Here is a 20,908-nt window from a genome sequence, read left to right on the forward strand (position 1 = left end):
AAAAAATTGTGGAGAATAGCTAATTTCCTGAAAGGTAGAAATTCTGAACTAGATTATCAACCAAGTTGGAGAAATAGGTTGAAAATAACAGTATGAAGTTGGATAGACAAGTGCAACGTTCGTTACTTAGAAATCAATCGCGCAGGTATGGGATATGGGATATCTAGTTAATTAATACTTGTAAAAAAATTGTTGCAATAGTTGATTTCAAGTTAAGTATGAGCCAGAAGTATGATGTGATTGCAAAAAAGGCAAATGTAGTTTTAGAATAAAATCCACAAAATTATAATTTCTAAATTATACATTTCCCTTCTGCTTGGCTTCACTCAAAATCCAGATCAAGCACTGAGTGCAGTGAGTATCTACACCTCAAACAATATTCAAGAAATGAGAATGGGTTCTGAGAAGAACAGAAGAATTGTTCAGGGCTTAGCAAGAAGATCTACCATATTTTCCTGAAAAATAAGACCTAACCAGAAAATAAGACCTAGCATGATTTTTCAGGATACTCCTAATATAAGCCCTACCCAAAAATAAGCCCCAGTTAAGATCATCTGCCACACTGATGCATTTAGTACCATATTTTCCCCAAAATAAGACCTAACTAGAAAATAAGCCCTAATGTGTCTTTTGGAGCAAAAATTAATATAGGACCTGATCTTATTTTCAGGGAAACACAGTATGAAGAGAAATTGAAGGAGCTGTTTATGGTTAGCTGTGATAAAAGACTACAGTGGACAGCTACAGCAGCACTGAAAGGATGTCAATAGAAGTGTTCTCCTGTGCTCCAAAATGCATAACATGGAATAGAAGGCAGATTCCAAATGTTAGGGAAAAGGCAGTGGGCTCCTTTTTATTGGATTGTTGAGTGTTCAAGTGGAAGCATCAGTGTGGGATGCTTATATTTAGATTCCTGAAACAAGCAAAAAGGAAAATTCAAAAGACTCCCAATAGCTCTCCCCACCTCTATGATGCCATGAACTATTCCTTCACTGGTTGGTATGATTCATTTACAAGATTGCCCGCCACAAAGATAAAATAACCTTGGGTGACTGTAATGAAACATTAGGCAAATGAATATTTACAGTATGGCATGACCAGATGGTAACTGTGCAAACAAGAATTTCCCTTTCTCCTGGAAACCCTCGGCAGAAGATTAGGTTGATCTACCAGATATTTTTGGCTATGTCCACATGGAGTTACAGCTTGAAGATGAAACTGCTGATAATCTTGCCTCAGCTGTGCAAATTCCCATCAGGGTCTTTTTCTATGCATCGCTGACTTCCTACGGTATTCTTAGAAGCAGATGGTTGAGGGAGAAAGGTTGAAGGTTCTTCTGATAAAACAAGACAGCGCTTGCACTAGAGTTGATATTTTATTTTGCTTTTCAGGAGACAGCAGGGATAAAACAGGTGAAGAGCACAATCATTTAGAAGTGAGTAATTTCAGCATAAAACTATTTATTTTTTATTTTACTTTTATTTAGTTAATAAATTAATATGCTTCTCACTATCCAAAGTGACTCTCTGCAAATTTGGCAGAATTCCGGGAGAGAGAGTCTATCTCCTGCGTATGTCTTTTACCGCTTCAAAGAGAAGTGTAGAGGGCCAGGCAGGCTTATGCTGTTTCTAATAGGGTAGGGCAGTTATGGCTAACCTTTTTGTCATTGCGTGCCGAAAGTGGGTGCATGCAATGCACGCGCAATCCCCCCGTGATCTCCCCACCCTCTGCGCATGCGTGCATGACTCCCCATGCTCCCCCCCTGTGCATGCGCCCTGCCCCCCATGCATGCGCAGCAGATATCTGAATATCAGCTGGCTGGCGGAAGGCACATGCATAGTGGAACTGAGCTGTGGTGATGGCTCATGTGACAGCAGAGATGGCTCTGCATGCCACTTCTGGCAGACATGACATAGGTTCACCATCACGGGGGTAGGCCATGGACTGCACAGGAATATCTTTTTGAACCTTGGATGGTGAGTGGTGATCCATTATCTGTGAGCTAATATTTATGATCCCAGGGACAAACTAGATCACACTTGGAATATATATCACCTTGCTCGGTTTACTTGCTTAGAATTTAAGCACTGGATGAATCAATTCCTCATGCGAGACATGAAGAAAATCTGGTCTTTCTGTCTCATTCCCCTTTTCTTCTCAAATTTCCCTCCTTTCTGGAGCCAGTGAAAGTATCTAAAGCAGAGTAAGGAAAAGGTAAAGTTAAAGGCAAAGATTCCCCTTGTACATACGTACTAGTTATTTCCGGCTCTAGGGGAATGATGCTCATCTCCATTACAAAGCCAAAGAGCCAGCACTGTCTGAAGACGTCTCCATGGTCATGTGGCTGGCATGACTAAACTCCGAAGGTGCACGGAACTCTGTTACCTTCCCACCAGAGTGGTCCCTATTTTTCTACTTGCTTTTGATCTGCTAGGTTGGCAGAAGCTGGGACAAGTAACGGATGGTTATAAAAAGGCAGAAATGGATGGTTACAAAAATGGAAAGAATCAGCTTGTCTCATCTTGCATAACCTGCTTCTGACTGGTGTCAGGACAACAGGTTCCTAAAATTACTGAAAATAAAATTGGAAATAGAGTAAAACAATGCAAATTCAGTTGACCATCTAACTAGCCCTGACAAAAAATATTTACAAGGATTCAAGGAAGCCATAGATGATGGTGATGATGATGATGATGATTTTGCTACCTGAAATAGGTAGCTTTGTGGGATTGCATATGGCAAATTTAAAATGTGTTATCATATGGAAAATTTGAGCCAGTGCATATTTTTCTATTGGTGGATTATTGATGATTCCCAGTTCAGTAAATCACAGTATAGGTAGGCACTACTTATGTTTTACTTCAGTTGTAAATTAATTAGACTAGGAGCCCTCAGTTGTTTGTGGCTGGTAACCCTGGAGGAATTTTAAGAGGTTATGGCCTTGGGAATCAAATGACCGTCAAGAGCTATTTTTACCAGAAGTACTTTTCTAGTCTCTTACGATACAGGTAGTCTTCAACTTACAATCATTTGTTTAGTGACTGTCCAAAGTTACAAAGCACTGAAAAAAGTTGACTTCTGACTGTTTTTCACACTTACAACCAATGTGGCTTCCCTTATGGTCACTTGATCGAAATTTGGCTACGGCATGTATTTATGATGATTGGCATGTATTTATGATGGTTGCAATGTCCCAGAGTCACCTTTTTTGATTATCTAACAAGCAAAGTCAATGGGAAAGCCAGATTTACTTAACCACTGTGTTATTAACTCAACAACTTCAGTGATTCACTTAACAACCGTGGCAAGAAAGGTCATAAAATGGAGCAAAACTCACATAACCACAGTCTTGCTTAGCAACAGAAATTTTGGACTCAGTTGTGGTTGTAAGTTGACGTCTACCTGTATGATTATCTCAGGGTTCCCTGCCCCTCCCAGTATTTCATTATGAGAAGATGGACATTTACCTTTAAGGCAGTGGTGGATATAAGGGCCTTAATATTCAAAATTAAATATTCTGAAAAGTAAAGAGCAAAGTAAAGAGTTCATTTATCATTTGGTGTTGTAGCATGCGTATGGGAAGATTGGAAACCAGGGGTGCTCTGTTAGGGAATTCGGTCAAGGGATTAGTCATTATTTAAAATAATGCCTATAATTACTATGTTGTATTTTATTATTATTATTTTTTAGCAAGTGGATTTAAGCTGGAATATGTATGCAGATGGAAAACTTAATTTTTACGATCATTACCTGATTGAAAACATTAAAACTAGGAAGGAAACTGAAATTCAGCAATTCTTCCTCCTTCTGGCAATTTGTCATACAGTGATGGTAGATGCTAGTGATGGTAAGTGCTACGTGGCATGATCTGGTATACTCCTACTCCTGTTTCCCCAAAAATAAGACCTAGCATGTTTTTACATGTGCACCTAATATAAGCCCCTACCCCCAAATAAGCCCTACTTAAGAGCCTACGCAGCCACCCACCCTCCTATTCCCTCTGGTTGCTTGCAGTGTCGCAGTCACAAGGTGCGGTGGGGGGTGGAGCCCTGCAGCTAGGCATCCATGCCCTGACACCTACCTCATGGCAGCAGCAGCAGCAACCATGTGCAGCAGGAGCCCGTCTGGCCACAGGCTCACTTCTGCTTGGTTGTGTGTTGGTGCCGCGGCTGTGCCGTGAGGCAGGTGTTGGGACATGGATGGCCTGGCTGCAGAGGCTCTGAGGTAGGCAGTGCCACCTCCTCACCTCGTGGCGGTGAGCCTCCTGCCCTGCCACAAGTAAGCAGAAGTAGTGAGCCTCCCATACATGGGGGGAAAAAATAAGACAACCCCTGAAAGTAAGCCTTAGTGCTTATTTTGGAGCCCAAAAAACAATAAGATGGTCTTATTTTCAGAGAAACATGGTATTTAATGTGCGCTGTGCAATGCCAAAGAATCTTATTTGTTTATTCATTTTGAGCCGCTACCCACTTCTTATTTATGATTATGTGCTTAATTTTCGAAGGCTGTTATTTTTCTAAAGTATACATTATTGAAAGGAACATCTAACCTACTATTACAGATATTACATCTGACCTATTATTACAGATATTACTATTACAGATATTACTGTCAGAAATGATCACATGATCATTTGTTGGCCAATATTTGCAGTGCCAAGAAACCATTTTTCTGACATTGGTGCTCAAAGCATTCTACTCCCTCTTATCTCATAATTTTCCAGCTCCTAAACTCTAGTCCATATTAAACAAATTTATCTTGGTTATCAAGTGAATCAGAAGCATGCTTGCTTGCATAAAATCCTTTAATTGCTTCTCAGTCCTGTATGAGGTTTTTCATTGAACTATGATTTTGTTTTTAGTTCAACTGAATGAGAAACAATCATTAATTAGGTTTGGAATAAAGCAGATTATTGAACCAACTTCACGATTGGTTTAATGGCAATGAAGATACAGGTGGGCCTCGACTTACACAGTTCATTCAGTGGTCGTTTAAAGTTACAATGGCACTGAAAAAAAGTTGACTTATGACCGTTTTTCACACTTACGACTTTTGCAGTATCCCCATGGTCACATGATCAAAATTTGGATGCTTGACAACTGGTTCATATTTATGATGGCTGCAGTGTCTCGAGATCATGTTGTTCTGGCTCACCTTTCTTCTTTCTCAAAAGATGAAAGAGTACAAACTCACACAAACACAGGCAGGCAAGCTGGCTCGGACTTCACAGAGTTAATTCTTTGGAACTGATAACGTCCTTGGCATTCCAACATGCTCTGCCTGCCAAGTCTGAACTGATAACAAGTAAAAAGCTTCTTACAGAAAATTACAAGGCAGACCACAAGAATCATTCACAACGAAAAACCTGAAGTAAGATTAAGCTTTGTCCCATACAAAGTTCCAGCCAACAACACACCCACTTTTATCCCCTGTGGGGTGTGGCTCAATGACTCAGCTCACTCTCTAACCCTCCCACACCTCCTACGTTGCTGCTCACGTTTCTCCCTACGATGCTGCCAAGGATCAAGCCAACATTCTTCCTCTTGACTCCCTGTCAGGGGCTGCTCCGATACACCTTCCTCCTGATTAATCTCAGGCTGTTTCTCTCAGTTGTCTGATGAAACCTGAGGCATTATCAGGGAGGAAGGCACTGCCAGAGAGGAAGGTCCTGGGGAGGAAGGCATTCCCAGTTCCTCCTCCTCATCTTCCAAGTCCTCTTCCTCTAACGGCACAGGCTCAGGAATCAGAGCCACAACATCGTGTAATCCCCTTTTGCGACCCTCTGACAAGCAAAGTCAATGGGGAAGCCAGATTCACTTAACCAACCGTGTAACTACCTTAACAGTTGCAGTGATTCACTGAACAAATGCCTCACTTAGCAACAGAAATTTTGTGTTGTGATTGTAAGTCGAGGTCTACCTGTGCCCTTTTTGCCATCATACTTGTACAAGCCACATTCCAATGATAGAATATATTGCCTGAGACTCTGCTAAAATCTGGGGCTCAGAGGTGACTTTAGATCAGGGGTGTCAAACTCGTGTCCCGCGGCCTGGATGCATCATGCATTGGCCACGCCAAAGCCCGGTTTAATGAAGGGGGAAAAAGTTGTGATACATCACATGATGATGCCGAGTTGTTGCGAGTTTGACACCCCTGCTCTAGATAGTCCTATATATTATTTTACCAATATGGAAAACATGTGCACAATGAGCCAATCTGCATAAACCTGGTGTAATACACTAGTTAAGATACTGTTTTGGACTGTGGAGAATCATGTAATGTCCTAGCTTGAGAGCTATTGCTCTCATTTAACTCCTACTAGATTAGTCCTTGCTTATCAGTGGAGACCAAGTGGAGCAAGTGGCCAGTTTTAAGTTTCTGGGTGTTACCATAAAGGAGGACCTGACCTAGGATGCTCACATTGCTGCACTGGTCAAAAGGGCCCAGCAGAGATTATACTACCTGAGACTTCAAGAAACAACAATTGAATGAAAAACTGCTGGTAGCCTTCTACTGCTGCACCATAGAGAGTATTTTAATTTATTGCACCTCTGTATGGTTTGCCAATTGCACAGTGGCAGATAGGACAGCACTCCAGAGGATTAACATCATTGCCCAGAAGATCATTGGTTGCCCTCTCCCCTCTTTGGAAGAGCTTTATAGCTCCCGCTGCCTTAAGAAAGTGCAAAACATTCTTAAAGATCCATCTCATCCTGGACACCCTTGTTTTTGAACTATTATCGTCTGGTAGAACAATAAAAAAAACAGCTGCTATCCCAGAGCGGTAGCTATATTGAATTCTACTATATAGTGCAATATTAATGCAATATGAGGGGTTTTCAATTCAATTGTATAGAATGCGAAGGATGTGTGTTTGTGTTTTATTTTTATAATTATAATGTACACTGAAGATGGCATTTAATTTCGTTGTATGAGGTGCAATGACAATAAAGTAAACTAAACTAATTACAGAGTTGTTGCTGGAGAAGATGACCCAAAGGGCAACTCTATTTTTGCCACTTTGAGCTTCCAGGAACAAAGACTGGTGATGATAAATAAGCAAAAGAATGAATATATGCAATAAATAAATACTAGGAATAAGGTAACTGCAGGATCAGTTTGGAAGGCATGTAAAAAATTCTCATTTTTTTTCCTTCAAGGTGAGCTCAACTATCATGCTGCTTCTCCGGACGAGGGGGCATTGGTAACTGCAGCCAGAAACTTTGGTTATGCTTTCCTCTCACGCACGCAAAATACCATTACAATAAGCGAAATGGGAACTGTGAAAACCTATGAAGTGCTTGCCATTTTGGATTTCAACAGTGACAGAAAAAGGATGTCTGTTATCAGTAAGTCAACAGCTTTTTTCCAGTTCTAGAAAAAGGTAATACCACAGAGTTCTATTTCAGGAAGAAAATGCCTCAGCTTGTCTGTCTTAAGAGGAAAATAATTAAAATAGATGCTGTTCTAGTATAACTTCATACCAAATGGTCATATCAGCCTTACTTCTCCCATGCAGTCAAATTCCATGTTACCTAACCTTGGGACCGTGAAGATGGTATCAGCTTAACAGGCTATTCCTCTTGCTCTTCATGTGCTAAGCAAAATAGATGACAAAGTCCCTTAAGGGCAAAGCACTATAGCTGTATAATTTACCATTACTAGGATTAAAATCTTTGGCAACGTGAGACTTTTTCCCTAAGGTTTGATTGTATTTATTCACATCCCAAGGACTTGGAACAACTTAATGTACCCCTCTTCCCTAATTGCCTTAATCAAATTGAGCTCTGTGAATCAGTTAAGGGACTGAGAGCTATTTTTAAAAGAATTGGCAGTGACCAATTCTGTATTTCTGTATTTTCACTGTGGTCTTCCATTGTCTACATGCCAGCCTGCAAGGTAGCCCAACAGGAAGCATGCCTGGGGAACCAATTCTACTTTATTGTAAGGTTACATTAACAGAATCTTGCAAGTCGGAAATTAGATTTCACCCCATCACCTTTACAGCTCAAGAAGCTAGGCAGGGTCCCTTGTTTTGCTATGCCCATACTCCATTTGTGGGCTATGCTGCCTTTTATCCAAACATTCTCCTAGCTGTGGCTCGCCTCTTTCCCCTATTTTCTAAGGTCAATCCCACATGTCGTTATGCTGCTTCCATAATAATTAACATGTTCTGCCCACAAATTGTTGGTGTCCTTTGCAGTGTCACTTGGGCACTTTGAAAAAGTAATTTTTTTACTGATTGACTCACCAATCTCTCCAATGACTTTGAAATGCACCATCTAATCAGTAACTTTTCAGAGTGAGATGAATAGCGTATAAATATAATAAAACTATCAATAAATCAACTCTCCACTCTAGAATAACAATCACTTCATCTCCACTTGCATACTATGCAAAAAGGGAAATAAATCATCTTTTCTTCATTGGTCCTCTACTAAAAAGGGATCAACATGCACCTGATCAATTTTATCCCAACTCCCTTTATTTAGGCTACTGTGGAGAACAACTGTCATAATCTGAAAGAGTCAAAACAGCTCAGATCAATCCAGGTTGCATTTAAAGAGGAATCAGTAAGGTGGTGTATGTTTGCACAATTTATGCAAAAAAAAAAAAAAAAGATCATTGTAAAGTGTTGTTGGTGGTCTCTGCAAAGCTGTCAAACCACTATTCCCCTTAAAGAACCTGTAAACAGAACACCTGAAATTCGGAAGCAGAAGGAAGGAATAATGTCTGCCTATGGAAAAACAGCCTCCCAAACTCTGCAAGGCTTCAATATTTGCAAACTGAAAGGTCATTCTTCCTGCAGCTCAGCTAGAAAATAATTGGTTCACTTAATGATGATAATAAAATTCTAGAAATGATTCTAAAGTGTTGCAAAGATTCCTGTTTGGCAATGTTCAAGTGTAAGACTGCATGTATTTTCTGTAAAATATATCTGTTTTAATAACTTAGCTTCAGTAAAGCAACGGTTCCTTTTCCAATTCTTTCTGTTTGCTTTTTGTAGCAAGAGATCCCAATGGGGCCATCAAACTTTATTGCAAAGGAGCCGATACAGTGATTTTTGAACGGCTGCATCCAAGAAATCCTAACAAACAGGATACCGAAGATGCGTTGAATGTAAGTTGGAATATCTTACCAGGATAACTATTAAAACTAGCTACAAACTGAAATTTGTTTCAGTATACAGTAGCATTTTTCTGAGATTGAAGTAGAAAGGCATCTGAGAGTGAAATGGATGGTATTTAAATGTGATGAATTTGATAAATAAAATAAACAAACAGCTGCAATACTAAAAGTCAGGCTCCTGAAGACAATGGATTTTTCTTGTACCAATATGAAATTGCATTGTTTTGATAAGCTTCTTGTTCTTATTTTTTATTGTAGTTGTTAGTATTGATTTTATATTATAGGTCCAAACTAAACATCATTAATATACTTTTTAATTTTTCATAGTTGATTTGCCTGTATGTGCCTCCATTTTTTCCCTTTAGAAGGCATCTAGTATTAATACAAATGAAAATGTCTGACTTTCTTACTCATCTCATGGTATGACTTCTGTAATGCCTTCTATCTAGGAGTGCCCTTAATCTAGAAGCTTCAGCTGGTCCAGGATGCAGTGACACAAGCAGTAATAGATGTGCCTTGGTATGCCGTTTTAACAAACAGCATCACTGTTTGGTTTGGTGGCAGCAATGCCTCAGATAGGAAGTCCATACAGAGAGTGGTAAAGACAACCAAGAAGACTATAGGAAGCTCACCTCCCATTATTCAGGATACTGCTTATAAACGCTATGTGCTTAGAGCTCAGAGCATTGTCAGAGACCCCACACACCCACTTTACAGTCTGTTTCTGTTTCTCCTATGTGGGGGGAAGCTTTGAAATATTTCTAGGAGGACTACTAGATTCTGTAACAGCTTTATAAACTTTTTCTTACCATGTACATTTATACATCCGAACTAGCCTGTGTTGTTTCTCTGTGTCAGATAATATATGTGGATATATGGCTAAATGCATTATTATTTATTTATTTATTCATATTTTTGTCATGTTTATGTAGTGTATATTGGTGACCCTTTTGTGCAATGAAATTTCATTTTAAAGTATGCCAATTAGTATACATTCAAAGTCATTCTAAGTTCTAAATCTAAAACCTTTGCTTCAAATTCACACAGATTGTCAGTTTGTTTCTGAGTACAATTCAAGGTCCTAGAGTCTAGACTAGTCTAGACTTTTTTATTTTAGATATTTTCTCCTGTCTTTATTATTTTTATAAAAAAAACTCAGGATGGTGAACATATCTAATACTTCTTCCTCCCCCTGTTTTCCTGACAACAACAACCCTGTGAGTTGCGTTGGCTTGAGAGAGAGAGCAACTGGCCAGCCAGCTTTTATGCCTAAGGCAGGACTAGAACTCACAATCTCCTGATTTCTAGCCTGGTACCTTAGCCATTAGAGTTTAAGTAAATCACCATGGTCATTAAGTGAATCCATGGCATTTAATGATCCCATTGTCCACAATGTGTGTTTTTCCCGGAAACTGGAAATAAATGCCCCTTTTCACAAAAAAACTTTCATAAATAATGGTCACGTGATCACAGGATGCTGCATACAGTCATAAATGCAAGGCAAAATGCAATCACATGACTGGGGGGCAACCATCAGAACTTCAAAATCCAGGTCCAATTGTAATGTTGAATGATTGTTAAGTGACCAGTCTTAAATCAAGGATTATCTGTATATACAGTTCTTCATTTTGATTGTAGTGACCTGCCAGAGGTGTTAAGAGTTGAGTAGCATATAAGTTTGATAAATAATAACGATGATGATTAGAATGAATGAAGATTCTTACATTTCATCCCCAAAGAGAGTAAGTTCAGATGAGAAACAAATACGTTCTTTCAGGCATTGCTTTTCTCTCTTTGGCAGCTCTTTGCAAATGAAACCCTTCGAACATTGTGCCTTTGCTATAAGGAAATTAGCCATTATGAATATGAAGCATGGGAGAAGAAGTTCATGGCAGCTTCTCTGGCCTCAGGAAACCGGGAGGCAGCTCTTGATAGAGTGTATGAAGACATTGAGCAAAATCTAATTGTAAGTTTGATGGGGACCTGAGATAGGAGGTTTATTCTTTGACCTTCCATTTGACCTTGCAAATGTTTCTTAGGAGGTCTGCCCCACTTATATTTTTTCACCCTGATTTTCCAGTCTACACAATAGTTACAAAAGCACATATATTCTTTTTATTGCTTTATTATTATTTTGAAAGCATGTGAGTAAAGATAATATAAGTAAAAGAAATATATTAAAAGATGCCTGAGAACAGGAAATAAGGCATGAATAATAAAACGCAGGTGTGTAAACGATGGATCCGAGGCATTCATACAAACTTATATATTCCAGTATTAAAGATTATAACTGTCAGGCCCAACCCAAGGACAACATAGAACAATTCAGTCAAAGTTCAGTCCTTTGTTTGTTCACAGCATATAGACAGAATCTTGCCAGACAAAATCTTTATTGCTTTTACCCCAGAGATTCTAGGGAGTGGCTATTCCAACTTTCTTCCTCTGCCTCCTATTCAGCTCAGGGCTGGGCTGCCCAGTGGTGGGATTCCACATTTTTTCCTGCCGATTCTATGACAACATGCTTTGCCCGCGTGTGCAGCACTCTGTATCAGCACTAGTGAGGTGAACTGTTTTTAGCTCAGCTGACGCGTGGCAATCCGCTCTGCCAAGTGAATCAGCTGAGCTAAAAAACAAGGGAGTATAGGACAGGAAAGGGCGGGTGCAAGTGGGTGGAGCCAGCTAGAGGTGGTATTTGCTGGTTCTCTGAACTACTCAAAATTTCCACTACCGGTATGCCAGAACTGGTCCGAACTAGCTGAATACCGCCTCTGGTGCTGCCTCTTTTCTTAACCCCTCCTTGAAATGTGCTCCTTCATCCTTTCTGGAAAATGGCCACCACTTCACTACTGGCCCATTACACTATCTTCCCCTTTGTAGACACAATACATCATAATAATATTGTAGAATATTTCATATTCTTTCTCTGTAAAAAAAAAACAACCTTCATTTTTATGACCATCTAATCCCTTAATTTGAGGTAGAGTTGGGGTGAATGGGTGGAGCTGAGCGTTTACTGGCTGGACGCTCTTCCTGATGCCACGCAGAGTTCGTAGCAGATATTTTTTTTTCTTTGTGTCTTAGGAGAGAGAAACATCTGCTGCTACCTACTCTCAACCTTCATACAAAATCCAGATATCCCATTCGGGTTTATACATGTTTAATCACTGATGCAACTATAAACTATAATCAGTATGTTAAACAAATACTGGAAGTATAGATCAAATTAAGATATAACTCTTTAATAATAAATTCAAAGGTTGGATGTGGAACAAATCCAAAGTTAGCCTTATGCCCCTAAAATAGTTTCCAATAAATTTACATATTTTCATTGAGGAGTTTTATCCTTCTAGCTAAAGCAACTTTCCCCAACGTGTTTCCTCTAGTAAGTTCTCAGCTTGCATAGATGAATTCTAAGGACTCTGGGTGATATACTCTAACATATTTGAGTGGGAGGGAAACCTGACCTAGAAAAAAATGTATAAATGTAATGTAAAACCTGAGCCCTAAGACTACCAACTATGGCCATACAGAGGCTGCAGCCCAGAAAGGAAAACAAATGCAAGTGAGATGTTGATTGTCCTTTAGCTCCTCCACTTTTTGGTAGTGAAGGTTAGAGGTAGCGTCATATATAGAATGTCAAACTAGGAATAAGAGAAACCTGGATTCAGATCCACATGTAAACATGAAGGTCATTTGATGTTGCTAAGATAGCTGCTGTGTCTTTCTCTCAGGGTAACCTTATTCATGGCATTGTAATCAAATAGTGTTTGGTTGGCATAAAAGAAGAATGTAACATAGGAAGAAAAATCCAGTCCAGTTCCAAGACAGGAGAAAGATGCTGGAAATAAAATGGAGGCTGGCTGGTTGGAAAGAAAGTGTCTGTTTATTTGGTTGCCAGAAATTTCAGTGACAGAAGCATGTTTATAGGGTAGCTGACCAAATGGCTGAGTGAATGGATGGATCTTTATACGGTTCAGATTGAGATGCTCCAGGAAGTTGTGCAATGTAATGAGCCTTGTGTCTTTTGCTTTTCTAATGGTGGTGGTTTAATCCTGTTAAGTCCTAGAGCTCATGTCCTGTTCTTAGAATGTGGGTGGGGGATGTAGATTTTAGGAGTCTGTTTTTCTACTTGGAATCCCTTCTGGGGGAGCTGGGCTGGAGGCGTTTTTGTTTATGAATAGGCTGGCCTGGATTTCTTAATGGGCACAAAATATCCATCTCTAAAAACTTCAGGCATCTGCTGGAGGCTGGTTTACTATGCAGAAAGACTGGCTGCTTTCTGCCTTTAAGAATGTGTTCCTCCATTTCTCCTTTAAGGAAATAGTCTATCCTGCCTCTCGTAATATTAAGAATAAAGAATATTTTAATCTTGGGGGGGGGGGGACTTCCTAGCATGGTGTAATGGTGAATATTTTGGTCCTGGATTAGGAGCCCTGGTGGCACAGTGGTTAGAATGCAGCATTACATGCAAACTCTGCCCACAGGCTGGAGTTCAATCCTGACAGGGTTCAAGGTTGACTCAGCCTTTCCCCAAATCCCAAAAACTTTAACCTTAGACCAGTGATGGCTAACCTTTTCAGCTTGGTGTGTCGAAAATCGGGAAAAAGTGTCACTTCAAGAAATATCAATAATTTGGTTTATGACGGACTGGGCTGGGGTGATCACACAGGGCTGTGAAACTCGTCTCCCTGGTCTCAGGGCTGCAGGTGCAGGATGTGGGGTTCGGAAGGCCACCTTACAGGGCTGTGAACCTCATGGATCTCCTTTCCTCCTGTAGCGTTCCTGAGGTAATGAAACTGACAAACCTCAGTTTATGGCGGTTAAAACTGGTTCTCTGCTGCAAAGATCTTGCGGCAGCGGTGACACCACACCTCCATGCAACAAGCAGGGAGCAGGGATTGGAGCAGAGCACAGGCAGCCTCTAAATGTGCAGGTTTTCCCCACACCAACAGGCGTGTCAGTCAAAGTGCCTCGGCGTGTCACGAGTGACACGTGTGTCATAGGTTAGCCATCACTGCCTTAGACTGTCTACTATTGACCTCACCCCTTTCCTAAGAGGTCTGTCGTGCCTACCGTCCCTGTCCTATTGTGTCTTTCTTTTTTTAAAATTTTTCTTATATGTATCCATGTATTCATAACTATGTTTTTACTTATACCTATTATCTTGTAAGCAATTGACAATAAATAAATAAAATAAAAAGCCTTCCCTCCATCCAAGATCAGTAAAATGAGGATACAGATTGTTGGGGCAATGTTGCAAATAATGTTTATACATTGTAAATTGCCCAGAGAGTCCTATAAAATACCATGGGGTGGTGTAACAGTTTAAATGCTATTGCTATTGCTAAATTCCTATGAAATAGAGACCTCATTAGGGCCAATCACCTTTCTCTCTATCCTATTTCTGGAGATAAAATTAGAGATACCCCCATGTAAGACAACTTGAGTATTAAAAGATAGGGTGGGATGTAAATAATAACTAAATATTATCGAGGTACACTAACATCCATGGTCATATCCTTCAGTTTGTAGTTTTTCTCATGGAATATTAGGATAGCCAATTTTAATATTTTGACAGTTTGTGTGAATGATAAACCATTAATAGCTGAAAGGTACCTACTGTATCCATATTAAATAAACCTCATCCTTTCTTAATCTGCAGCTTTTAGGTGCCACAGCAATAGAAGACAAGTTACAAGATGGGGTGCCAGAAACCATCTCCAAGTTGTCAAAAGCAGATATTAAGATCTGGGTTTTGACAGGTGACAAAAAAGGTAATTTGTATAATCAGTTGCTGCTTATTTTCCCCAAGGTAAAATTATCCATGGGCAGCAAATAATTCTAACATTTATTTCTTTTTAATTGATGACTGGATATATTCACCTGCATGCATGGGAAAAAATGAGAAAACAAGCTGTGACTTGGCATTTTCCCCTTACAGAAACTGCGGAAAATATTGGTTATTCCTGTGAACTCTTAACAGATGAAACTAATATCCACTACGGAGAAGACATCAGGTAAATCCATTCTAATGCAAGAGATTACATTAAAAGCTATCTGAATGTTTTGGATTTGATTCTAATAAGTACTTTGGATTCCCCAGGGTGCAATCCTCTGTGTTTGCTGCAAATGTGCAACAACTTTGCGAAGTGACAGATGCATTCTGTATCTTTGTATCTCTAAATATGCTCAGAGAATTACAAGCCAAAGTGACCAGGGGCTGGTTAGATGAGACAAATGGCTAGTTGAACATTCTCTGAGTTGAGAGAATCACTCTGAGGAATGTTGGTATGGAACATTTAATTTCATGTTTTACCAAGTGTCAGAGCAGTAATCAAGTACTCAGGTAATTGGTTCTTTTGGATCCAGAGACAATAAGCGCACCAGTAAATAAAGGGATTTTAAGTTTTATTATTAGCTAAAGCAAATAGATTTAAAAGCATAACATGAAAAGTATGCAAAAGTATGCAAGTCTAAGATGACTTACAAGCTACCAGGAACTACTTAATGACAGTAACAGAAATACCCCAAGGGTGACCAGTCTCCACAGTATCTAATGCTAGATTCTGTGCATAAACATCCCACAAACAACAACAACCCCATGGTTTTTATCAAAACCTGGCACCAGGACTTCATGTCCCTAATATATAAAATGAGCACAAACTCACACTCTACTAGCTGATGATGTTACCTAGTTTGGTAATGAAACATCTGCAAGAAAACAGACAAGCTCAGAGAGCATCAAGGACCCCACAGTTCAACCTACAATTATACTCCTCTAACAGTAAGAAAAAAATTGTTATGTGATGGATTCCTCCCTCTTTCTTTCCCTTATTAAGAAAACAAGCAGATTAGCTCAAAGTGAGCTCTAAACTTCTAGACATTTCTTAATTCCTCCTGCTTTCCTTTATTAAGTAAACAAGAGTAAAAGAAAACAAGCTGATTAGTTCAAAGTGAACATTAAACTTCTAGACTTGTCTTAATATGAAGGAGAAATCACAACTAAACACGAAATAACAATGGTCTTTCTCGTCACTGTAATTGGGCAAAGAGTCTCCAGGCCTAGCTGTTGAGGTAATTCCCCATTAGGAGAATGAGCGCATACAGGGAGACATATTGAGAGAAGTGTTTGAATAATACACACACAGCACACAGGTACACTGTACAGTAAATGTAGGTTTTTACTTCCAGAAAGTTTAAGCAAAGTTCAAAATAGGCAGTCCAAAGTCATTCACAGGTAAGATCAGTCAGTTTTTAGTCCAGGATTAATCCAATAACAAAATCCAGTTTCAAAAACAGTTCAGTAACAGACTTACATCAAATCCATGAATATCAGTCAATTAGGAAGAACGGAAATACTCTCCAACAGAAGGAAGGAAAAACAGAGACTCACTGAGATACACTCTCTTCTGAGACTAAGACTAAGACAACCCAGGTTTCTGGCTCCATTTTATGGCCGTTTGAGAAACCACACACAATTACAGTTTTGCATTTTCTTAAAGATACAGTATTAAAATGTCTATCCTGGTTTATATATTTCCAACCCAAATAGCTGTTAGGTGACATATTCCTAACACTAGTCATATATCTAATTAAGTGATATTGTGGCAATTGTACAATCTTCATTTACATACTGTTGTTGTTAGTCTCGAAGTCGTGTCCGACCCATCACGACCCCATGGACAACATCCCTCCAGGCCTTCCTGTCCTCTACCATTCCCCGGAGTCCATTGAAGCTCACGCCTACTGCTTCAGTGACTCCATCCGGCCACCTCATTCTCTGTCGTTCCCCTTCTTCTTTTGCCCTCAATCATTCCCAGCATTAAGCTCTTCTCCAGTGAGTCCTTCCTTCTTGTAAGGTGGGCCCAGAATTGTTGTCAAAATGAGATACTATAAATATCTTAGTTGTATTTTGTATTGCTGACTGTGTTTGGGATCGAACAAGATTGCAATGCATTCTTGTGTATTGAAGCCACTTTAATTGACAATCAAAAAATGGTAGCCCATCTTCTTTGGCAAGTTAGAGCAGTACCAGAATAATATATGAGGTTCTTTTCCTACTTTCCATGGCAGATATACTTTTCAAAGTCTTAAAGAAGAAGTTGCTCATATATTGTGGGATGAAAAAGAGGACAGGTAGAATTATCACCTCTCTATTGCTGTTTCTCTGAATCAACTCAACTGTTCATTGTTGATAGGAACCAAAGAAGGCGTGCTGTTTCTGGAAGTTCTTGTTTGGGTGGATAATTTTTTATGATGAAATCCAGAGATTACACAATTAAGCAATTTACTCACCTTGTAACTATCGAAATAGAATAGGGTTCTAGGAAAGCAGCCGTGCCCTCTGAAATACGTTGCACACCTTAAACTGCAAAAAACCATCTGCTAAATCCTCATGATTAAGGATTTTTAAAGACATACTTGATTCTGTTTTCAGTCACGATGACTTGATGTTTTTTTACATGATGGATTTCTAAAAACATGTTTCCCCTTACCACATTTCCTTAGCGCTCTTTTGCAAACAAGGCTGGAAAACCAGAGGAACCAAAGTGGGGTATATGACAAATCTTCCAATACAGCCAATGAACCCTTTTTCACAGAAGGCAAAAACCAAGCATTAATTATCACTGGATCGTGGCTGGTAAGTAGGAGTCATGGTGGCACAGTGGTTAGAATGCAGTACTGCAGTCTACTTCTACTGACTGCCGGCTGCCTGCAATTTGGCAGTTCAATTCTCATCAGGCTCAAGGTTGACTCAGCTTTCCATCCTTCCGAGGTCGGTAAAATGAGGACCCAGATTGTTGGGGGCAATAATAGGCTGGCTCTATAAGCATCTTAGGGCTGTAAAAAAAACTGTAAAGCAGTATATAAGTCTAAGTGCTATTGCTATTGCTAAGTTCTGGGTTCTTACACCTGCTACTTGGGGGTAATAATGGAAAAAGAAAAAGTTTTGCAACTTGTTACCATCAAGATGTGCTGAGTGTTGATCATTTTGGGAAACGGGGGATTTTAAGAACTGCAATTCATCTGGAGAACATCAGGATGAAGAAAAACTGGATAAACGTTTCAGTTCTGGAGATCTGTCAAATTACATGTCTGCCTTAGAGAACCAGCATAATTCCCTCTCCTTGCTCACAAGAAGTTGCGATAGAATTATTAAACTTTTTTTTTAATGAATCAAGGTTGTGCCTTTCATGGCTGCTTGTGTGAAACCAGAATTTGAGATGCTCCTCCACTCCTTTCACTGACTTCTATAAAGGAAAGTAGAAATAATATTGGAAAAATATGAAAGCTTTTAATGAGGGGCTTGTCATTGATTTTGTTTAGCATAAGTTGGGCCCTAAAGAAACCTACTTTTTGGATTCTATTATTACACCCTCCAGCTATAAAGTAGCATTCCTGGAATCAATGGAGTGTTTGTTTCTTGGTCTGAACACAATTAACTTGAAGGGCTGGCAGTTTCATCTATGTGTTTTCACAGTTAGGGCTATTTGTCTAAATTTCCTACTTGCCTTACAGCACCAAAGAATTTTTTTAATTTATTTTATTTATTGATTTGATTTGTCAATCGCTTACAAGATAATAGGTATAAGTATATACATAGTTATAAATACATGAAATGGGTACATATAAGAAAAATAAAAGAAACAATAGGACAGGGATGGTAGGCACATTGGTACGCTTATACACGCCCCCTACAGACCTCTTAGGAAAGGGGTGAGGTCAATAGTAGACAGTCTAAGGTTAAAGTTTTTGGGGTTTGGGGAAGAAACCATAGAGTCAGGCAGAGTATTCCAGACATTGACCACTCTATTGCTGAAATGGTTGGTTTGGATCAGTATCTATGTGTCTGAAACAGAAATATTGTTTACAGAAATAGTCAGATGGCTCATAAATAATGTATTTGGTAAATGAATTTGTAGAAGTTCGTGAACACAGATGTGTTCATGATGTTTTAGTTATCTTTGGATTGTCATCATTCATAATGCTCACAACTGGTCCATAGATAGGTTTATAGAACACTTCTTTGACTAGAAAAGTTTTAAAAGAAAGAATTAATGTGATTATTAGGTCAAATATTGTTTTGGTTCCAATCCCATGTTCTCTTGAAGTCAGTTTTGCTTATTTTTAAAGACCATTTTTACTAATAACAGACATCTGTCCTTTTGCTACGATTAATTTTTTTTTTCATGCCTTTGCATCATGTGTTCCTCTTAGTGAGATGGGCATTAAGAAATATGATGTCTCTATCTCTATCCATCCATCCATCCATCCATCCATCCATCCCTCCCTGTCTGTCTGTCTGTCTGTCTGTCTGTCTGTCTGTCTGTCTATCTACCTACACATTTATAGAGATGAATCTTTTTGTACAGAATGAAATTCTTCTGGAGAAGAAAACGAGGAAGAAGAAGCTCTTGAAACTGAAATTTCCCAAAACAGTGGAAGAGAAGCAAAGGCATAAGGAGACAAAGCGAAGGATAGACTTGTACAAAGAGCAACAGCAACGAAACTTTGTGGATTTAGCCTGCGAGTGCAATGCTGTGATTTGCTGCCGAGTTACCCCCAAACAGAAAGCCATGGTGGTCGACCTGGTAAAGAGATACAAGAAAGCCATAACCTTGGCTATTGGAGATGGTGCTAATGATGTGAATATGATTAAAAGTAAGTCAGGGGTAACATTTTCTTGTTGTTGTGGGTTTATTGCATATAGTTGAGTTCTGTTTTCCGAAGAAGGTAGGAAGATTTCAATGCATCTTCACACTGAATCAAGGAACACAGAAGGTAGAATCATAGAGCTGGAGAACATATTGGAGATCTCCTAGTTCAACCCCTTGCTCAAGGCAGTAGACCTTATACCAGAGGTCTCCAACCTTGGCAACTTTAAGACTTGTGGACTTCAACTCCCAGAATTCTCCAGCCAGCATAGCTGGCTGGAGAATTCTGGGAGTTGAAGTCCACAAGTCTTAAAGTTGCCAAGGTTGGAGACCTCTGCCTTATACCATCCCAGTCTAAGGGTTGCCCAGTCTATTTTTGAAAACCTCCAGTGATTGAGCAAGCTAATCCATTAATTAATTCTTCTCACTGTCAGAAAACTTTTCCTTACTTTTAGTTGGTTCCAGGGGTGGGATTCAAATTTTTGAACAACTGGTCCTGCGGACGTGGCTAGGTGGGCATGACTAGATGAGCATGGCCATGTGACTGGGTGGGCGTGTCTTCTTCTTCTTTTGGCAAACACCCCCCCTCCATTTTGGGGGCCTTCTGGGCCTCAGGGAAGCCTCTTGGGGGCATTTTTGCTCCCTGGGGCCCAGGAAGGCAAAAAACAAAAAAAACCGGAGCCTGGGGGGCATGTAGCACTCTCCATGCTCTGTTTTGGGGCCTTCTGGGCCTCGGGGAAGTCTCCTGGGCAAAGCAGTAAGACAGCGAGGGGAATCCCGGCACAACTAATCATAGGAACACCTGATGGTCGGGAGGGGGAAAAATAAATACCTTAAGGAGTGACTGGGCGGGGAAGAACGCAGTCAACAATGTCGCGCATGTGTGATAAGGACTTACTGGGTGGGGAGGGGAGGGGCAGCTGGCCAGCCAGGGGTATGATTTGCCCGTTCTCCGAACTGCGCAGAATCATAACAACCGGTTCTATAGAACCTGTCCCAACCAATAGAATCCCACCCTTGGTTGGATCTCTTAATGACTCTTCTAGTGCATCATTGTCTGTTTCAGCCTGGGTATCTAACACTGCTGGGCACAGTTATTAGATTCTACCTTATCCATGAAACCT

The 20,908-nt window shown here is 39.8% G+C and overlaps 1 protein-coding gene across 3 annotated transcripts in view; it reads left to right on the forward strand.

Moving 5' to 3' along the window:
• Positions 1 to 20,908, forward strand: part of ATP8B1 (ATPase phospholipid transporting 8B1) — a 99,237-nt gene that overhangs the window by 63,373 nt on the left and 14,956 nt on the right. For all 3 annotated transcript variants that reach the window (XM_087958583.1, XM_087958586.1, XM_087958584.1), the window contains exons 14-22: positions 1,392 to 1,435; positions 3,691 to 3,847; positions 7,161 to 7,349; positions 9,008 to 9,120; positions 10,931 to 11,095; positions 14,792 to 14,903; positions 15,071 to 15,146; positions 17,638 to 17,770; positions 19,503 to 19,791. In XM_087958583.1, coding sequence (XP_087814709.1) covers positions 1,392 to 1,435; positions 3,691 to 3,847; positions 7,161 to 7,349; positions 9,008 to 9,120; positions 10,931 to 11,095; positions 14,792 to 14,903; positions 15,071 to 15,146; positions 17,638 to 17,770; positions 19,503 to 19,791 — 1,278 coding nt within the window. The remainder of the gene's footprint in view (positions 1 to 1,391; positions 1,436 to 3,690; positions 3,848 to 7,160; positions 7,350 to 9,007; positions 9,121 to 10,930; positions 11,096 to 14,791; positions 14,904 to 15,070; positions 15,147 to 17,637; positions 17,771 to 19,502; positions 19,792 to 20,908) is intronic.

Source organism: Notechis scutatus, chromosome 2, assembly GCF_049901735.1.
Source record: "Notechis scutatus isolate UNSWTSFEM ecotype Mainland chromosome 2, rNotScu1.2, whole genome shotgun sequence".
In the NCBI taxonomy this organism is placed as follows: domain Eukaryota; kingdom Metazoa; phylum Chordata; class Lepidosauria; order Squamata; family Elapidae; genus Notechis; species Notechis scutatus.